The sequence below is a fragment of the Cottoperca gobio genome, chromosome 4 (assembly GCF_900634415.1).
Source record: "Cottoperca gobio chromosome 4, fCotGob3.1, whole genome shotgun sequence".
In the NCBI taxonomy this organism is placed as follows: domain Eukaryota; kingdom Metazoa; phylum Chordata; class Actinopteri; order Perciformes; family Bovichtidae; genus Cottoperca; species Cottoperca gobio.
In genome coordinates, this window is record NC_041358.1 from 22661060 (window position 1) to 22677614 (window position 16555).

Below are 16555 nucleotides of genomic sequence, written 5' to 3' on the forward strand. Positions count from 1 at the left end.
GACGTTTATGGCGCAGGCGACAACATTTCATGCCCCTCACATGCCAGCTCATCATACCCATTTGAGGCCTGCATTGGTATGTTGGACAGGTGGAGGTCCAATATGGCAACAGTCCAGAATCTTAGCACCTGGCAAATAAATATTTGAGCCAGCATTTCTGATTAACAACTCTACAAAACTCCCAATGATATACATCATGTTCATTCTCAGATACGGAACAAATATTACAGCTGCTTTAAATCACAATTTGTACTAAATCTCACTTGACAGGGAACTGTAAAACCAAACCTGTAGTATGAAGTCATTTTAATGTAGGTGCAAGGCTCACAAAGTGTGTGTGAGTGTGGTGCTGATTGTGGAAGGGGTAAGGCTGTGTGTGTGTCCAAACATTACAATCCAGTCATCCCCGAGCCCCCTGTGCAATTTTCACAGGGGCTGGGTTTTGTCAGGTTTTGTATTTGAGAACTATTGATTATCTGCAGTGAGGGGCACTGTGACAAAACTTCAGCAGGAGTTCTCCATCTGCAATAAGCCATGCACACACACACACACACACATTTGATCTTCTGTGTAATTGCTTCCCTGGTTATGAAAAAGATATAGGACTATACTCACTAATAAAAACAGTTCAACTCTTGCTGGTATTGGTTCTTTTATGGGATTATCCAATCTGCTGTGAATGAACAAAAGCATTCACATCACAGCTTCATCTTTACACACGCACACATACTATTTAAAGATATCTTTCCTCTATTATCCTGTATGTTTACATTTGGAGGTGTAATGATGGTTAGCTGATCGATTCCCTTCTTGTGAGGCCCAGCATTGTCTGTTGTTTTTGGCTGATCCTCTCTTCCTAATCGATTCGTTGACCTTTGTGTTTCCTGTAGACAACAGTAAGACATGCAGGTACACACATGAAGGAGAACAGCACGTAGCACCTTACTGGCCAGACTATTGGGCAAACAGATTAGAAAGATTCAAATTAACTTTAATGTTTTATGCTCTAAATTATTAATTTGGAGCTTCCGGGACCTTAGTTAAGTCAAGTCAAGCTTATTTAGCAAGTATTTCAAACGGCAGACGTAGTAGACTCAATGTGCTTCAAAATTAAAAGGGAAAAAAAATAGGCAAAGATCATTTATGACAAAACATATAAGATAAGAACATATATACTAGCAAGGTATAAGATAGGCCGTATAAAAACATATAGCCTAACATCAAATTAAAAACATATAAGAAGGAATTACTATAAAAAGGAAATAAAATAAGAAGGGAGGTTATTATAGTTACTTTTAGAGAATAATAATAATAATAATAATAATAATAATAATAATAATAATAATAATAATAATAATAATAATAATACTGATTATTGTTTAGGTATGTGCTTTACGTGAGTATTTCCATTTCCTGTTACATTATATTTCTACTCTCCACTACATCTCAGAGGGAAATAATGGACGTTTTACTCCACTACACATAGGTCTAGGCTATGTGATAGCTTTATAGTTACTAGTTACTAATGAGCATGTCAATGACATAGGAAAGAGAAAGCCGTTCATAGATTTAAAAAACAATAAGAAGCATATTAAAATGCATCCTTTGTTTTACTGGGAGACAGTGAAGACCAGTTAAAAAATAATGATGTGTTCAAATCCTTTGGTTTTATTTCATACTCTGGCTGCAGCATTCTGAAAAAGCTGGAGTTTAATACCTACTTTTTCCTTGAAGTTAAAGGTGAAAAGACCATAAATCTTTGGAAAAGACTGGGTAGCAGCAGAGAAAGAGAAGCAACAGAGAAGCAGCACCGCCATTAAAATTCTGGACGGAACGTGACCTCCATCTTGTGGCGGGAAGAGAAACAGCTACCCATTTACGTCACTGTCGCACAAAACTACAACAACGCTTTACGGTTATTTTCAAAATTCGACATGGCATCTTCATTGATTTGCAGCGAAACTCAGAGCAGGTAAATAACAACTGTAAATGACTGATGTGTATTTATTAAGACATAACTTAAGTGTCATGTTTGGATTGATGTCTCTCATTAACTTAGTCCAACACAAAACGACTCGTAGATGACACATGTTGTACTGTATGTCAAACCTCCTGTTAGCTTGTAGTAGACGATGTGTTTGTGTCACTCCCAAATTAGAGTGAGTTCAGTGCTGAACAGAGATGTGAAGCAGTATGGAAAGAAGTACATGTTTGACTGCAACGAAGAGACATGCTGGAACTCAGACCAGGTAAATCTACAGCTGTGTCCCAGTATCATAAAATACATTTTTTAAGTTAATATAGAAGAAACCGACATACTTTCTGCTCGTTGTATATTACATTACAGTTCATTTAGCTGACGACTTTTGTCCAATACTCAAACTGCGACTTTAGAATTAAACTTTAACTCCTACAGCCTTCCCACCTTCTCCAGAAGTGCAAAATGTTTTCTCTAAAATGTATGTTTTGTTTATTTTTCTGAGATGTTCCTGAATTTGTTTTCACCACCATCCATTGCTGTAGTAGTAGTAGTAGTAGTAGTAGTAGTAGTAGTAGTATTTACATACTTAATTAATTACTTAATATTAAAAACCTTTTTACTTCAATTCAATAACTCATTAATATCAAACCACTTCTTTAAGGCTTTAATTTCGCTTAATATTCAGAAGCCGTTACAAACTTTTCCTGGAGCAATAAAAGTTAGCATCATCATCAGTTAATATACAAGAAACTGATGTACTTTATAGTTTTATAACTGTAAAATCATAATACTCTAACTGCGACTTCAGAATGTTTTCTCAAAAAATAGTTAAGTGTATTCTTCTGAGATGTTCCTGAATCTGTTTCACAATTTGTTCAGTTTTGAGCAGTTCCTTCTTACTGCATTGCATTGTGGGAGACTAGTGTTCATCAAGTGTTTTTTAGTATGCATTTTTCCAGTGTGAATAACACGCTAGATATTCAAAACCTACTTACAATTCCTATGCAGGATTAAATAGAGATTAATAAAAATACTCTAAAGACTTCCCGCAGGAACATGTCAGAGTGAGTCATCAGCATCATGTCTCTGACAGGGTGAATGTCAGTGGGTGTCTCTGGAGTTCCCCAAATCTGTCAAGGTGTCAGAGTTAAAGGTCCAGTTCCAGGGAGGCTTCTCAGCAAAAACATGCAGACTACACGGTAAAACTACTATAAACCTCATCACAAATTCTTTCCTGGTCCACCGCCTTATTGTGTTCCTGTTTCCTATTAAAGACAAGATCTTAGGTGCGACAAGATAAGGTCAATTAATTTGCACTTGTTCTTCTCACAGGTTGCCCAAAAGATGGAGCCTTTACAGAGATCAGCGATTTTTATCCAGAGGACGACAACTCTCTTCAGATATCCTTAAGTCTTACTGTGCAGCAGTTGCCATGTGATTGATGACCCGGTATTCTCTTTTTAAATGCAATAGTAAATCTTGTATTTTCTACAACACATCATTATTTACCAGTAATCAATGTAGCTATAAATGTTACATTTAACTTCATTCATCTTAATTTGTAACCAATGATGTTAAATAAATGATATATAATCTTTAGACTGAACAAAACCACTGTATCAGACAAACATTGCAGTTCCTTAAATGCACTACTGCTTTATTACATTCACATTCAGCCTGTCGTCTACACTAGGACTAATACAGCAGCTGAAGCTGTACCTGTCACTCGGGGAACAGTGTGTTTCCTGTTACCCTTCTACACAGTTCAAAATAAGTATCAGACAATGTTTTCCTGGACATGCTTTTCATTATTGCCATGCTTATCTTGTTCTTAACTCCACACCCACAACTTTCCCATACAGGAGGCCCCTGCTGTGAACAAAGTAAAAATAATGTTTGAGAATAGTGCCGACTTTTTTGGGAGAATTATTGTTTATTCCTTGGACGTCCTGGGGGAAAAAGCCTCGTGACCATTTTTTTTAATACTCTCGTGAGAGAGGAAATGATTCCTGAGTAACGTACAGGATGCAGGATGGTGTGGTGGCACTTGGGAAACTTGTAGTCTGTGCTGCCACCTCATAAACTGATGTGAATGTGGCCTTTTTTGGATCTATCAAGCCATCTCACTCTTCATAACTCAAACACAGAAGGCTTGAATCCGTTTTAATTGCAGATCGAGTGGGTTTCTTTTGATTTATAAGAGCACTTGTAATCATGCTCTCTGTACTTATATTGTGCCTTTTTAATAAAGCCTCATTCCAGTGGAATGTATACACAGTATAAAAATAAATTTTTAATAAAACTTCTTCAGTCCTTTTTTGCTGTCATTCAGCCAAACAAAAATAATTCTGCTGCACAACATATCATTTTGTCCTTGTTTGTACAAGGTTTTTGTACATTGTAATGCATACAAAACAAACATGTGGAATAAACTATTTATAAAATAACAACTGTAGTTTTCCGGTGTAAATGTCTCTGCCTGTCCAATACAATGACTTGTTATTGTGACAGAAGTCTTGGTCCATCACTGACGACAGCTGCTTGTAGATCTGAGATCAACTGCATCAGGCTGTTTCCAGTTACTTGTTTTAACTAGTGTCATGTTGGTGGCGTGTAAAGCTTCAGAATATGGTCCTCCAACACTTTCTGAACTAGGAAACAAAATAAATGAAAATGTTAATTCACCAATAAATTGTTATTTAACAGTAACCTCTTTAAAAAAAGATTAACGTGTTAAGTATAAGATGACTACATACTCTTTTTGTGTCCAAGAGCAACAGCTAAGGCCATTGGACTGTACCCAGAGTCCGACTCAATGGTCATGTCTGCCCCTTTGGCTTAAAGGGAGTACAGTAGGGGCAATTAATAGAACATTCAAACATAATTTGCCAGAGTTTATCATGACTTTACATCACAGACATGCAATATACCTAAAAGTGCCTCTACACATTTGATGTGGTTCCCTCGTACAGCATAAAGAAGAGGAGTCCCACCATTCTGAGGGAAAAGAAGAAGACATCTTTAAAAGAAAATCACATTGTAGTTCTATTTTAATGTTTAATTAAGACAATTTAATCATCTTAATGTGTGTTGGCTTGCCATAACTAATATGTTTTGTGGACTTGTGATGACATGTCAGGCATAAAGAACATGATGTACCCAGTCAAAAGTGTCAATGTCTACTCCATGTCTGAGAAGAGACTCCACAATGTCCACATAACCTCCAGAGCTGGCCAGTGTCAGGGCACTCTCTCGCTCCCTCGCAATTGTTTTGGGGTCGGCACCCTAAAACAAAAATCCCCAATAACACCGGTAAGATGGTGCATTTTGTCCTAATGATATATGCATGTCTTTCTGGACAGCAGCCGCTTACTTCTAACCTTTTCCAAGAGAAAATCCACCACTGCTTTCTCTCCGAACGCTGCTGCCCACATGAGAGGCGTAAAGCCCCGTTCATCCTGTTTGCTCAGCAGTGAGCTGTCTGCAAAATAAAAACAGGTCAGTAGGAATTTTGTACAATTTAATGCCAGGCAAAATGTGCATTCTGTACATCTGCTGGGTGATATCCAGATTCCTCACCTTTACTCAGGTGTGCAGCCACTTGTGAAACCTCGCCTTGAGCTGCCAACTGGTGTATGGACAGAGCTGAGGGGAATACAATCTTAATAACTTCATATGCTTAAGACAATAAAAAATACCAGGATTACTTGTCTTAACACAATTTTGTTCGCTCTTTGCCACCAGAGCATTTTTACTTACAATCTAATGTTGCTGGGCGTACAGTAACCTCATTCCCACGCTGCTTGTTGGTCAGAGTGGTGGGATGTATGAACATACCGTCTTCATCCACATCCATGTTTTCTGGAGACACTGAAGATGAACCACAGCCATGTGAGTGGAAGAAAGATATTCACTGTTTAATGTATTAGACCGCAAACATCGGGTGACTGATGTTACACAGACGCATGTCACGAAAGTGATCACGGATAAGAAACTTCTACTAAAATATAAAAAGGCAAACACACCATTGGACCCCTCATCTCTTGACTCGGAAGGACAAACATTAGCGTTAGATGACCGAATATGTTGGCCATCTGCAACCTCTTCATCACCTCTGCCCTCCATGATCACTGCAATAAAAAAACAAGACATGAACTTATAAATAATGTGTTACTCCTCTTGTGAAAAAGTAGCCAAAATGACTTTATAAAGCTAATTACATCGTGCACTCACCACATCCAGACTCTCAAGTCTAATTCGCGCTAACTTCCTTTTCAGAAAACTGAAAGTAAATCATTTCGAGTCGCACGAGGGGTGTTGCTGGCCATTGAAGTGTACAGAGTTAGATTACTTATAGCTCAGTTGATATTAGCTATTCAATAAATCAATTAGTTTATCAAAATAAACGTTTGAATCATCCCGTGTAACGTATCACAGCGCTTGGTACTCTTTGAAGGAAGAACTGATCTTTCATGATCGATATTTCTATCCGGAATATTGTCGTGTGACACATGACAACAACAATACGGAAGAAGCACGAATCAGCTGACACAACTCGCGTACAGCTGCATTGTTTTGTTATCAGTTTCTGACTACTTGCAATATGGAGGACCAGGAGCTGCAACTGAAAGTTAGACGAGGTAAATATGAACTAAATTAATCAGCATACAACTTACCTCATTGTTACCTTTCAACGCTGCAACTAAGCTAGTAGCTGCTAGCTCACCTTAGCCGCTAATGTTATGCCAGTACTATACATCCCTATTTGTCCATGTCCCATGCTGTTGGATGTTTTCCTCCAGAGTTTTGTCTTTTTCTAACACGGGTCTGCTTTTGTCTGTACTTCGTGGACGCAGTTAGTGACAAATTCACGGAGAGCATGTACGTGCTGGCTAACGAGCCGTCAGTGGCTCTCTACAGACTGCAGGAACACGTCAGAAGGTCCCTGCCTGAACTGGTGCAACACAAGGTATTCAACCTGCTGTGTCATATTGTTGGAGGGGGGGAAAAGACTAAATGTAAAAGCCACTAGCGAACTGAGGGGAAAATCAACCGCAAAAAAAAAAAAATTACATCGTCTTATTCCAAAAACGTGACAGGAATATGTGTATATAAAGAAACAAACAAATGTCTATGAAATAGTGGGTGGTTCATATGGACTAATAATGCACACAGTAAACAACACACTACCCTCACAAGTTGTTTTCCTTGTTTTATCTTTAGATGACATTATGTCAGTATGTCTGCCATTTAAGTAAAGACCGGAGTTATTTAAATCAGGCTGTTAAAACTAAGCTGCACAAAGGTTAAGAAATAGCATGCATGATTCGATAATGATGATAGCCTCTATTTCCCCTAAATTAGTTTTTTTTTTATCTGTACAGAAATATCGGTAAAACCAATGCTCCCTAAATAAATGTCTAACAATTTATCCACACCCTCATTTCCTTCTGCCTAGAATACTGTAATTCATTATGTACTTGCCTAAATGATACAGAAGTTTCCAGTTTGCAGTTGGTGCAGAATGCAGCTCACAAGCACTCGACGTAGGGAACATATCACACCAGTCCTGGCCGAATTACACTGCCTCCCCCTTTGTTACAAAATTCAATTTAAGATTCTATTGATTTCTTTAAATCCTTACATGGTCTAGCTCCGCTTTATATTTCAGAAGTTTTAACCCCTTATTCTGCTCCGAGACACCTCAGACCAGAGAATCAAATGTGGTTAAAAGTGCAGTGCAGGTTTAAAACGCAAGCTTTCACCATTTTAGCTTCAACACTGTGGAACAAACTCTCATTCAATATCAGATCAGCCCCAGTTTAAAAAGCTTTTTAAAAACCTGCTGTAAAGACTGGCATTTGTGTAATGTTTTTTAAATGGTTTAATGTTGTTCTTTTACATTTAGTTTTATCTCTCTCTGTTTGACTCCTTTTTTTTTTTAAATCCTTGTTTTAATTGCATTTTCTGTGCATAGTGTTATTTGAATTGATTTTATTTTATGACTCGCTATCTTTGGACCTATATGGTGTTGTATTTTGGAGGCACCTTGTAACTCTTGTTTTGAGAGGCGCTATAGAAATATAAAGTGTATCATTATTATTAAAGACTATAGTTATTTAAATCAAGAAAGTAAAACTGAGCTGCACAATAGTAAAGAAATAACATGTATGAATTCTGCTTTAGTCTGTATTTTCCCTACTCTCTGACTTCTTTTCAAGCCTCAAAAGCTTTTGTGTTTGTTGTTGAAGTTGTCATCCATTTAAAATCAGATGCACAGCATTAGCAATGGAGATTGCGTGTTTTCTTGTAAAATATATGCCTTGCTGTCAAATGGTCTGGACAGCAACTGCTAGTATAATGTAGTTATAATTATTTTTTCCTGAATTATTGATGCTAGTATTTTCTGTCATGTCTCACACAGACCGACATGCAAAGCTGGGAGGAGCAGAGTCAAGGAGCCATATACAGTGTAGAGTATGCATGCAGGTGAGGAGAAGCATTGACCTACACATTTGCAGACTCCATGTCATGACTGTTAACACTTTCATTGATCTCGTCGGTTTTTTGCAGTGCCGTGAAGAGCATGACGAACAGCAGCTTGTATTTCAAAAACATTGACGGCCTCCTCCGTCAAGCCATCAGCATGAAGGAACAGATTAGCAACTCTCAAGGACGCAGGTAGGAGGCAGCAGTGAACATGCTGATGAGACACCGTGATGTCCGAAGTGTAGAGGGGTGAAATATGAAAGGGAAAAAAGGTCTTCTGATAAAATCCAAAACATATACAACAACATTTATCAAGCCGCAAAGTTAGATCAAAGATCCACTCGTGAGTCTTTGTTCCATCACGTTTTCCTAAATCTCTAATCATAATTAACGTATTTGAGAGTAAAAACAGACATCAGTGACTTGGTGTCTTCAGTTTTATTCATTATTTGCTCCACATCATACCTTTAGTTCTTTGTGTCTGTTTGTTTTATTTCATCCTTCATTTATAATTTGTGTGTGTTTTTTAATATTTTGGGACATCAGTTAAAACAACTTTCAGTGTATGTCACTTTATTACCCCAATAACTGCAAAATATTTATCAGGCCTGTTCTGAACTCTTTTGTAGTTAATGGGAGCTTCATGTTTTCAGTTGTATTTGTCTGGTTTTGTTTTTGTTTCCCACTGACTCCTGCATGAAGCTTACATGATGTGACCCCCTCTCGCAGTCCCCTAGTCTCCGCTCCACATGCCCCATCCACTTCCTCATGACCTCTAGACTGAGGTGTCCAAGGTCAGTATTTTCCTCCAGACATGCTATAATCATTTTAATGTTTTCAGAAATGTGCATTTAAACAACATTTAAAGTCAACAGGTTGTGAAAATTATTTTAATCTCATTTTAAGGTGTTGAAAACATCCTACTTTTATACTGAATCATGTTTTCTAAAACTAATAAATTGATGGTTGATATGAAACCACTTTGAACAACAAAACACACCTGCACATTGTGCACAAATAGTTGGCAAGAAGCCACCATATACAGCAGAATAAAATGATCATAGTATTCCAATGAAAACTTTACATTTGCCAGATTGATCAAGTTCTTTCACACAAAGTACTACAAATCATACAAAAGTTGTGCTCAATATTCAGCAAATCAACAATTCTTTATAATCTGAACAGGAGAAATCAGTTGATAAATGTGAAAACCTTTTTCAATCTGTGTCCCATGTTGTCTGCAGTCAGTCAGGAGAAACATGCGTGTAAAAATGTACAAACTGACAGTTTGACATCGGTTAGCTGTCCTCTTGTGATGCTTAAAGGTCACCAGTGTCTTTAACCACAAGGTCAGCTTCCTTTCACACAAGAGTAGAGTCTTTTGCAGAAATCCCTGACTTGCGTGCAAGGACGCTCCTCATCTCATTGTTAACCCCATTCCAGGGTTTAACCTGGGCCTGCAGTAAGCCAGATTCAGTAGACAGGGTCCTGTGCATCCGGGGACAACTGCCACCACTGCTGTAGCCGTCTTTATCACTAGCGTGGCCCTGGGAGCCTCCGGGTGGGGAGTACTGCTGTTGCTGGTATTGTTGCTGTCTCGGGTTGCCACATTGAGGGTAGGCGATCTGATGCTGCAGGTGGGACTGGCTGCTGTGCATCCGCGGTTTGTCCACGCCAATTTTGAGCTCACAAGGTCGGGAGACGGGTGTGTTGCTGCTTCCGTGGTCGTTCTGGTAGAGGGTGTCGAGGTGGTCGCTGTGATAGTGTTTGGCACTGTGAGAAGCTTTGACCAGAGAGTGGATTACAACCACCAGTAGGATTAAGATCCCGGAGGACAGTACGCAAGCGCTCGCCATGCCTGTCTCTACCTCAAATATGAGGAGCATAAAGATGGACATAGCTGCCAAGGAAGATAAGAGGGTGGTGGAAAAACAGAGAATTTATATGCACAGAAACACTTAATGACCACAAGCAATGTTCATCTGTAATGGGTCAAATAACTTTAAACAAAAGAGCTTGAAGGTTCTCCATTTCACAGGAAATGGATGCTTAAAACATTTATTTAATGTTGAAATGTCATATAAAGGCTAATTATTCTTAGCTGAATTGTTCTATGTTTATCTCCAGGAAAAGGACTGTGGACTCTGGCATGCTGAAGGAAGGAGGAGAGAAGCACAGCTCTGGGATGTGACGTGACTTCCTGAGTCGGTGGTGTTGCTTCTACAGTCCCTTGCTCTACTACCTCTTGATTGAGGTTGAAGTAGGGTCATAAGGGCGACACCTCCTCATCACAATGGAGTGACTGCCTCCAGTGAGCCCCCGTACAAGCCGCTCAGTGGAACAGAGCACCACAGCGCTGCCATGTTCAGCATTAAAAACACTTAAGTCATGGACACTGCTCAAAGAATGCATTGTTCTCGTCCACTCGCTGGACGGACCACAGAGAAAGCAGCCGTGCTGGTTTTGTCTCTGCTGTTAAATAACCACTGCACCGCCAATGTCTTGCACACTAGTTTTCAAATCTTTGTAAATTTGTAAAGACTAAAAAGCACCCTGCATGTGAATTATAAAAGCTTAACACACTTGCACAAGGAAAATCAGCAAGAAGGCAATAACAGGTGCCCAGTTCTAAACTTTATTTGAGGATTAAATATATTGCATGTATATAATATAATCTTGTTTTTCACTCTTTAGTTTCTTACCTGCCAAGTAGACAGAAACCCCCAGGCAGAACAGTCCTATAGCCACGTGTCGTACAGCTCTGCTATCCAACAGGAACCAGTCGGCTCTGTGGAAACAAATATGTTCAATGTTGAGGCTCAGACATGTTTACACTTCAACTTTGTTTACACTTTTAAAATTGCTACTTTGATTTTCTCATCCGTGCATAAATAAAGACAATTTTAAGCAACAATTTCTGTGCTAACAATTTTAATTTGTCTCAGTTCATTGCAACTGTTATGCTATACAAGGCAACTTTTCTTCGTCCTTTTTTTATTTCTACCCCGATTAGTCCTAATATAATGGATTATTGATTATCTGAGTGTGCTGCTAGATGTTTTGAAAAGCTCAACATTGTTCTCATTTTCTTGGAAAGTCCACCCTCTCTGTAGGAAGGTCCTGGGACATGTTGGATTTGTAAACGGACGTGGGAAAGGGCCAGCTAGAGGCCGTGTGCTGGGTGCATAATGAGAGGAAGGCCATTGTTTAGATGGGATTCATAGGGTTTGAGAGGTGGGGGTCGGCCAACAACATTGCAGCACAGGCCTCTGCACTCTGACACATAAGGAAGGCCCCTTTTATTCTTCTGAAACTGTGTTTTCTTTGAATGAAGCTTAATGCAGTCAACTAGGATCTGCTGTGGTTTACAGAGAACAATTAAAGAAGATTGTGTGGGCACCGGAAGAAACACTAAAGAGATAAAATGTTTGTTTCTGCTTATAGCAACAGTGTTGTACACGACTGTGTGACCAGATTATAAGAGTCTGCGTAGGATGCAATGCAGTTCTATAGCCGTTTAATAGTTATTACATTTCTTATGTTTTTGGAAGGCACTGATTAAATTCAGAAGTTTAATTTGAGGCTGTTCTTTGTGGTGTGATTTTTGCTTTGTTGAAAGTTTTTAGATACATATAAACAGATAAACATACACCACAAACTACAGCCTCAAATGATCATACCTCCAGCATAGTTTCAACAACAGTTCAAAGCAAAGTTTGCACTTGGTAGGATTTATTACAGGGTTGTTGTATTGGACTGGATTACAGGAACACTGAGTTTATATTTTCCTGGTCCTCCATTGCACTGAAATAAATAGTTTAAGTGAAATTATGTTAAACAGTAGCCACCACTGCCACAATTAACTCGTACAGGATACTATTAATGCTCACATTAAGCTAGTATAACAAGTAAAATGTTGACTAATTAACGTTTGCTAACATTAGCCACATAAACTACTGATGATACCAGACCACTTGAATTGAGCAATGATGGGTTTTTAATGCTTTTTTATTCAACCTTTTAAAGTTTGTGTTATTTCTTCTTTTAAAACTTGCTTCAAAGGTCGCTTTTAGTTTTCAGGTGCGTATTAATATTCCAATTAGCTGTTCTGCTATCACAGGTGCGTTAAAGCCTTTAAACGTGCCCCAGCCTATCAGAACTGACCGGAACTATTTGTTTCTGAAACATTTGGATCAGTAGCAGCATAATACAAGTGAGTGAAGCGGCTGTCAGGGCCGTCGCAGCAGGTGCTTTTTCTCTCTTAACTTGCGGTAGAAGCGGTGCGTTACATGCAGGCTAAAATACCTTTCAGTATCCTGCTCCCCTCTGCAGACCTCTGTTGAAAAGTAGCTGTGGAGGAGACACACGACCACAGAGCTTAAATGGAGGGTTAGGGACAGAGCAGAGAGCACCGTGGAGACAGGAAGCAGGACGGCCCAGATAGGAGCGGGTATGATCGAGGAGGTGGAAGGGGGAGACTCCTTCACTGCCGCCTGTTGCGACTGAAGCTGGAAAATCAAAATGACCGATAAAACAGACATGATGGCCGATAAAATCCCCAGTAAAGACAGAACTATTAGAGACCGCTGGCTGTACTGGAGTGGCATCTTTATCCTCAATCTCACGCGGTTTCTCCAGTGAATAAAAAAATGTCCCTTTCCCGGTCGGACTCTTTAGAAACACTTGTGCGACGATCCTAAACTCCCCAAAAGTGCGATGGCATTGCAGAGTGAATAAAAATGTTTTTCCACGATCCTTTTGGGATGAATAGTTTCCTCCCCAACATGGATTTTTTGCAGTAGTTTGCCTGTTGTGGTGGAGCGCCCCGCTGCTCAGTCTGAGCATGTGATGTGCTTTAAATACCCAGATTAAAAACTTCGCAACAACAATGGACTTTTTCTCTTGGATCCTCGGAAACAATGCGTTGACGCGCTCCTGGGAGAGGCAGAGCTCACTGACTAAAATCAAAACACCGTGACAGAACAAAGGGCATTAAAACAGTGCAGTCCCACTACAAAGTTAAAACTTCTACCTAATTAAACGGCCATTTATTTATAAAGTGAGAATTGAACAACAAAATATACTAAAATCATTCACTTCTCGTGCCTACTCCAAAAAGAATAACTTTATTTTTAAATTACTAAAATATGTCCTTATGGATTAAACCATATTTTATTTCCTGGGGCTAATAGATTAGCCTACTTCTTATGATGTGATGTAGCCTTGTATCCCCATAAAGTGATTAAAGGATTATATAGCTCATTTCAACAGGCCATTCAATTGTCTGCTTACAAACACTGAAAGAAAGATCTGACATGCATTTCATAAACTAAAGAAAATCTAATGTGACTCTAAGTCCATAAAACCCTAAAGTTGTTCCTGTGCAAGATGAGACCGTGGCAGGTGTGCATTACAGCTAACTTTTTGAGGAATTTGCAGCAGCAGGGGCCACCTCAGCTAACCCCTCTCAATTGTAGAAGATCTCTTTTATTCTTCGTCCAGCTCCTCGGACTCTCTGAATCTAATTATCTTTTCACCAGTTGCCATGGAAACATGCACAATTTATCAGGGATGCACTTTCTTTTCATTGCCTCCACTTATATGATTACAATAAACAACCTATACTTTTATTTTTATGTGCATATTACAACCATTTTTATAAAATAAGTTACTTGTCCAGTACCTGCCTGATTTCATAGAATTAATATTTAAAATTAACCTCATATTCAAGTCACATATATCGCTGCTGGACCGCAAACACCTTAAAGTCTGTGACTTTTGTTACAGAGGCCTTATTGTTCTGTTAAAGTTTGGGGTTTGGTGGAGGGGGGGGGGGGGGGTAGTAAAGGTGTAGCCCTTGTTCTGTTGAGATGTAGATAAGACTGTAGCTATAAAGGCACACAATGTGAACAATTGCTCTCACACATGTACACTGACCATGGAGGCTATTTCTGAATTCGACAGCCTCACCACATACTCTAAAAGGCCCGTGGCTGATCTTGTCGAAAGCAGAAGTGAGAAGTTTCAGGAAAATGAAAAAAAGAAATTTCCTTGATACGGAAAGTTCTCAAAGGCACCGTTCTATCTCTCTACTTTGTGGCTCTTGCCTCATGTATTCATTAGTAATATGTAGTAACTGGTTGTAATTTAACCTTCCATTTCTAGCTTGACGCAGTTCTCAAAGTGTTTAGAATAAATGTATGAAGAACACACTCGTGCAAACAGCACACTGAGGAAAGCTGCCGGTGATTACGCTGTATTTACAGATGTGTGTTGGCACTATTCTCTGTTGGATTGATGAGGCCCACACAGATGAATCCTGGAGGTAAAGGCTCTGGCAGTCTGCAGGGATGTTGCTAACTATTGCATCATGATGCACAGTTTAAGTTACCCTCTGGGAAGTGTGTGTGTGTGTGTGTGTGTGTGTGTGTGTGTGTGTTTGCGCCTACATAGATATGTACTGTATATAGAGAGGAGAAACAGAGTTGTTGTCCAAACTTCCACAGATGATCTGTGCTTGTCAATTTGTCGCTATATTATTTTTGGGAGTACATTGTGTCACATCCCAAAAATAGTCAATAATGCAGCTCATGCAGTGATTCAGTTATTAATATATCTATTAGGCTGACAGCATGTCTGTTTTCCAATAGGTTCTTAGCTCTGCTTTTGAGCGTTTCATTACTCGTTCCTTTTCTTCTGCCACCCTAATCCCTTTCATTAGTGATACCCATTCATCACTAACAAACACATAATAACAGCAAGAGCAACAGTTATGACACAAAGCACTTAAACAGAAATATTGTAGCCTATATAACAGTTGCATTCATGGTTATATTGTGTGTGTTTTTATTTGATATGCACAGCAGGTGAACACAATAACAGTAATAACTGTACAATATAATAGCGATCGTTTACGGCAGCCTCGCCTCAGATGCTGCCCTTCTTTGAAGCTCATGTGAAACGTTTGTCGAGACATCAGAGTTGTTGATAGAACATTTGGTTATTTTTAGGGCTGTAACTTGGTGGTGTTGTAATAAATTATAGCCTATTGTTAGGTGTTCCTGTAATTTTGCCCGACCCATATGCCTGTATGTACAGCGGTGGACTAAATTACAATTATAGTTTCATTTCACAGCCTTATTTAGGGTTTAGTTTAATAACTAGATTAACTGGAATGCATTTTGACTGATCTGTTCAAAACAGCAGAATGAAGCCCTGATGTAGCTGAGGCAAGTGTGACCTGATGATACTGAAACACTAAATGTATAGATATATGACACTTAATTAATCTGTGGGGGTTTGGTGAATTACCAAAGGACACTTCAGCAGAGTGTCTGCCTGCCAATATATGTGAACCTTCCTCTTTGGTTGAAGGACAGTATATGGGTCGGGCTAAATTACAGGAACACCTAACAATAGGCTATTGAACCACTCTGATGCGCAGGCTCCTACATTTTTAACACTTTTTTTTAATTTTGTGTATATTTTGTATAATAATTATTGTTTTCATACTTAGTACAACAAGAAATTATTGATCCAATGAGCCATTATTGAAAAATACTCATTTCTCAGACATTCCTTTTTATGTTGTTAGATGCAAACATGTGTTTTGTCACTATATGCTGCTATTAACTGCCTTTAAAATCCTCTACTTTCACACATACTACTGAGTGCAGCTTTATAAATCCCTGAATTGGTATTAGATTTTCAGATCATGAAAATAAAAATCTCACATCAATGCAAAAGTCTATTGAAATCCTATTTTACACAGAAAACGTATTTAGGGCAAGAGATCCCATTCTGGGGATTAGTACTCCATGGGGGTCATGAGATGAATCTAAGAGGTCATGTTATTATTATAGGGTAGGAAACAAGAAATGCAAACTTCTGTTGCACATAATTACATTCATTTATTTTCTCTAATCTTAACAATGTAAAAGAGAAAAATCCCTCTGAAATACTCACAACTCATGCAACACGTGAGGAGGGGGTCGCGAGTAGACATTACTTTGTGTTAAGGGGTCACAAGCCAGAAAGGTTTTGAGTCACTGCTTTGGGGCATACTGTGTTGCAGACTGTTTCACA

General features: G+C 38.9%; 4 protein-coding genes across 7 annotated transcripts; 2 read left to right on the forward strand and 2 right to left on the reverse strand.

Moving 5' to 3' along the window:
• Positions 1-1866: 1866 nt before the first annotated feature.
• Positions 1867-4428, forward strand: nr2c2ap (nuclear receptor 2C2-associated protein). Its single transcript, XM_029429508.1, has 5 exons — positions 1867-1972; positions 2159-2249; positions 3075-3180; positions 3314-3381; positions 3829-4428. Exons 1-5 carry the CDS (start codon positions 1935-1937, stop codon positions 3949-3951), a joined length of 426 nt encoding a protein of 141 aa, XP_029285368.1. The 5' UTR covers positions 1867-1934; the 3' UTR covers positions 3952-4428.
• On the reverse strand, positions 3588-6926 carry rfxank (regulatory factor X-associated ankyrin-containing protein). Of its 2 annotated transcripts, none has more exons than XM_029429507.1 (9): positions 6658-6926; positions 6007-6111; positions 5741-5851; positions 5561-5626; positions 5362-5462; positions 5141-5266; positions 4912-4978; positions 4738-4818; positions 3588-4632 (listed from the first exon to the last, which is right to left on the reverse strand). In XM_029429507.1, exons 2-9 carry the CDS (start codon positions 6104-6106, stop codon positions 4580-4582), a joined length of 705 nt encoding a protein of 234 aa, XP_029285367.1. In that variant the 5' UTR covers positions 6107-6111; positions 6658-6926; the 3' UTR covers positions 3588-4579. The 2 variants fall into 2 exon arrangements, with proteins under 2 accessions (XP_029285367.1, XP_029285365.1); XM_029429505.1 differs by lacking the exon at positions 6658-6926 and adding an exon at positions 6215-6405.
• borcs8 (BLOC-1 related complex subunit 8) lies at positions 6443-11384 on the forward strand. Of its 3 annotated transcripts, none has more exons than XM_029429509.1 (6): positions 6443-6621; positions 6838-6950; positions 8406-8470; positions 8555-8662; positions 9173-9264; positions 10598-11384. In XM_029429509.1, exons 1-5 carry the CDS (start codon positions 6585-6587, stop codon positions 9240-9242), a joined length of 393 nt encoding a protein of 130 aa, XP_029285369.1. In that variant the 5' UTR covers positions 6443-6584; the 3' UTR covers positions 9243-9264; positions 10598-11384. The 3 variants fall into 3 exon arrangements, with proteins under 3 accessions (XP_029285369.1, XP_029285371.1, XP_029285370.1); XM_029429511.1 differs by having other exon boundaries at positions 9200-9264; XM_029429510.1 differs by lacking the exon at positions 9173-9264.
• Positions 9347-13332, reverse strand: tmem221 (transmembrane protein 221). The gene is made up of 3 exons (XM_029429504.1): positions 12776-13332; positions 11173-11258; positions 9347-10370 (listed from the first exon to the last, which is right to left on the reverse strand). The coding sequence occupies exons 1-3, from the start codon at positions 13075-13077 to the stop codon at positions 9832-9834; spliced, it is 927 nt and encodes a 308-aa protein (XP_029285364.1). The 5' UTR covers positions 13078-13332; the 3' UTR covers positions 9347-9831.
• Positions 13333-16555: the final 3223 nt, after the last annotated feature.

What these genes read in the sequence shown, in the direction of transcription:
- tmem221 (XM_029429504.1), bottom strand. Translation starts at nt 13,077, where the DNA reads ATGCCACTCCAGTACAGCCAGCGGTCTCTAATAGTTCTGTCTTTACTG. An exon ending in GGGGAGCAGGATACTGAAAG is followed by an intron (nt 11,259 to 12,775) that starts GTATTTTAGCCT and finishes TTGTTTCCACAG; the next exon opens with AGCCGACTGGTTCCTGTTGG. An exon ending in GGTTTCTGTCTACTTGGCAG is followed by an intron (nt 10,371 to 11,172) that starts GTAAGAAACTAA and finishes CTTCCTTGGCAG; the next exon opens with CTATGTCCATCTTTATGCTC.
- nr2c2ap (XM_029429508.1), top strand. Translation starts at nt 1,935, where the DNA reads ATGGCATCTTCATTGATTTGCAGCGAAACTCAGAGCAG. An exon ending in AAAAACATGCAGACTACACG is followed by an intron (nt 3,181 to 3,313) that starts GTAAAACTACTA and finishes TTCTTCTCACAG; the next exon opens with GTTGCCCAAAAGATGGAGCC. An exon ending in AGGACGACAACTCTCTTCAG is followed by an intron (nt 3,382 to 3,828) that starts ATATCCTTAAGT and finishes CTCCACACCCAC; the next exon opens with AACTTTCCCATACAGGAGGC.
- rfxank (XM_029429507.1), bottom strand. Translation starts at nt 6,106, where the DNA reads ATGGAGGGCAGAGGTGATGAAGAGGTTGCAGATGGCCAACATATTCGG. An exon ending in AAGAGATGAGGGGTCCAATG is followed by an intron (nt 5,852 to 6,006) that starts GTGTGTTTGCCT and finishes GTTCATCTTCAG; the next exon opens with TGTCTCCAGAAAACATGGAT. An exon ending in ACATTGACACTTTTGACTGG is followed by an intron (nt 4,979 to 5,140) that starts GTACATCATGTT and finishes CTTTTCCCTCAG; the next exon opens with AATGGTGGGACTCCTCTTCT.
- borcs8 (XM_029429509.1), top strand. Translation starts at nt 6,585, where the DNA reads ATGGAGGACCAGGAGCTGCAACTGAAAGTTAGACGAG. An exon ending in CTGAACTGGTGCAACACAAG is followed by an intron (nt 6,951 to 8,405) that starts GTATTCAACCTG and finishes TGTCTCACACAG; the next exon opens with ACCGACATGCAAAGCTGGGA. An exon ending in AGCAACTCTCAAGGACGCAG is followed by an intron (nt 8,663 to 9,172) that starts GTAGGAGGCAGC and finishes TCCTGCATGAAG; the next exon opens with CTTACATGATGTGACCCCCT.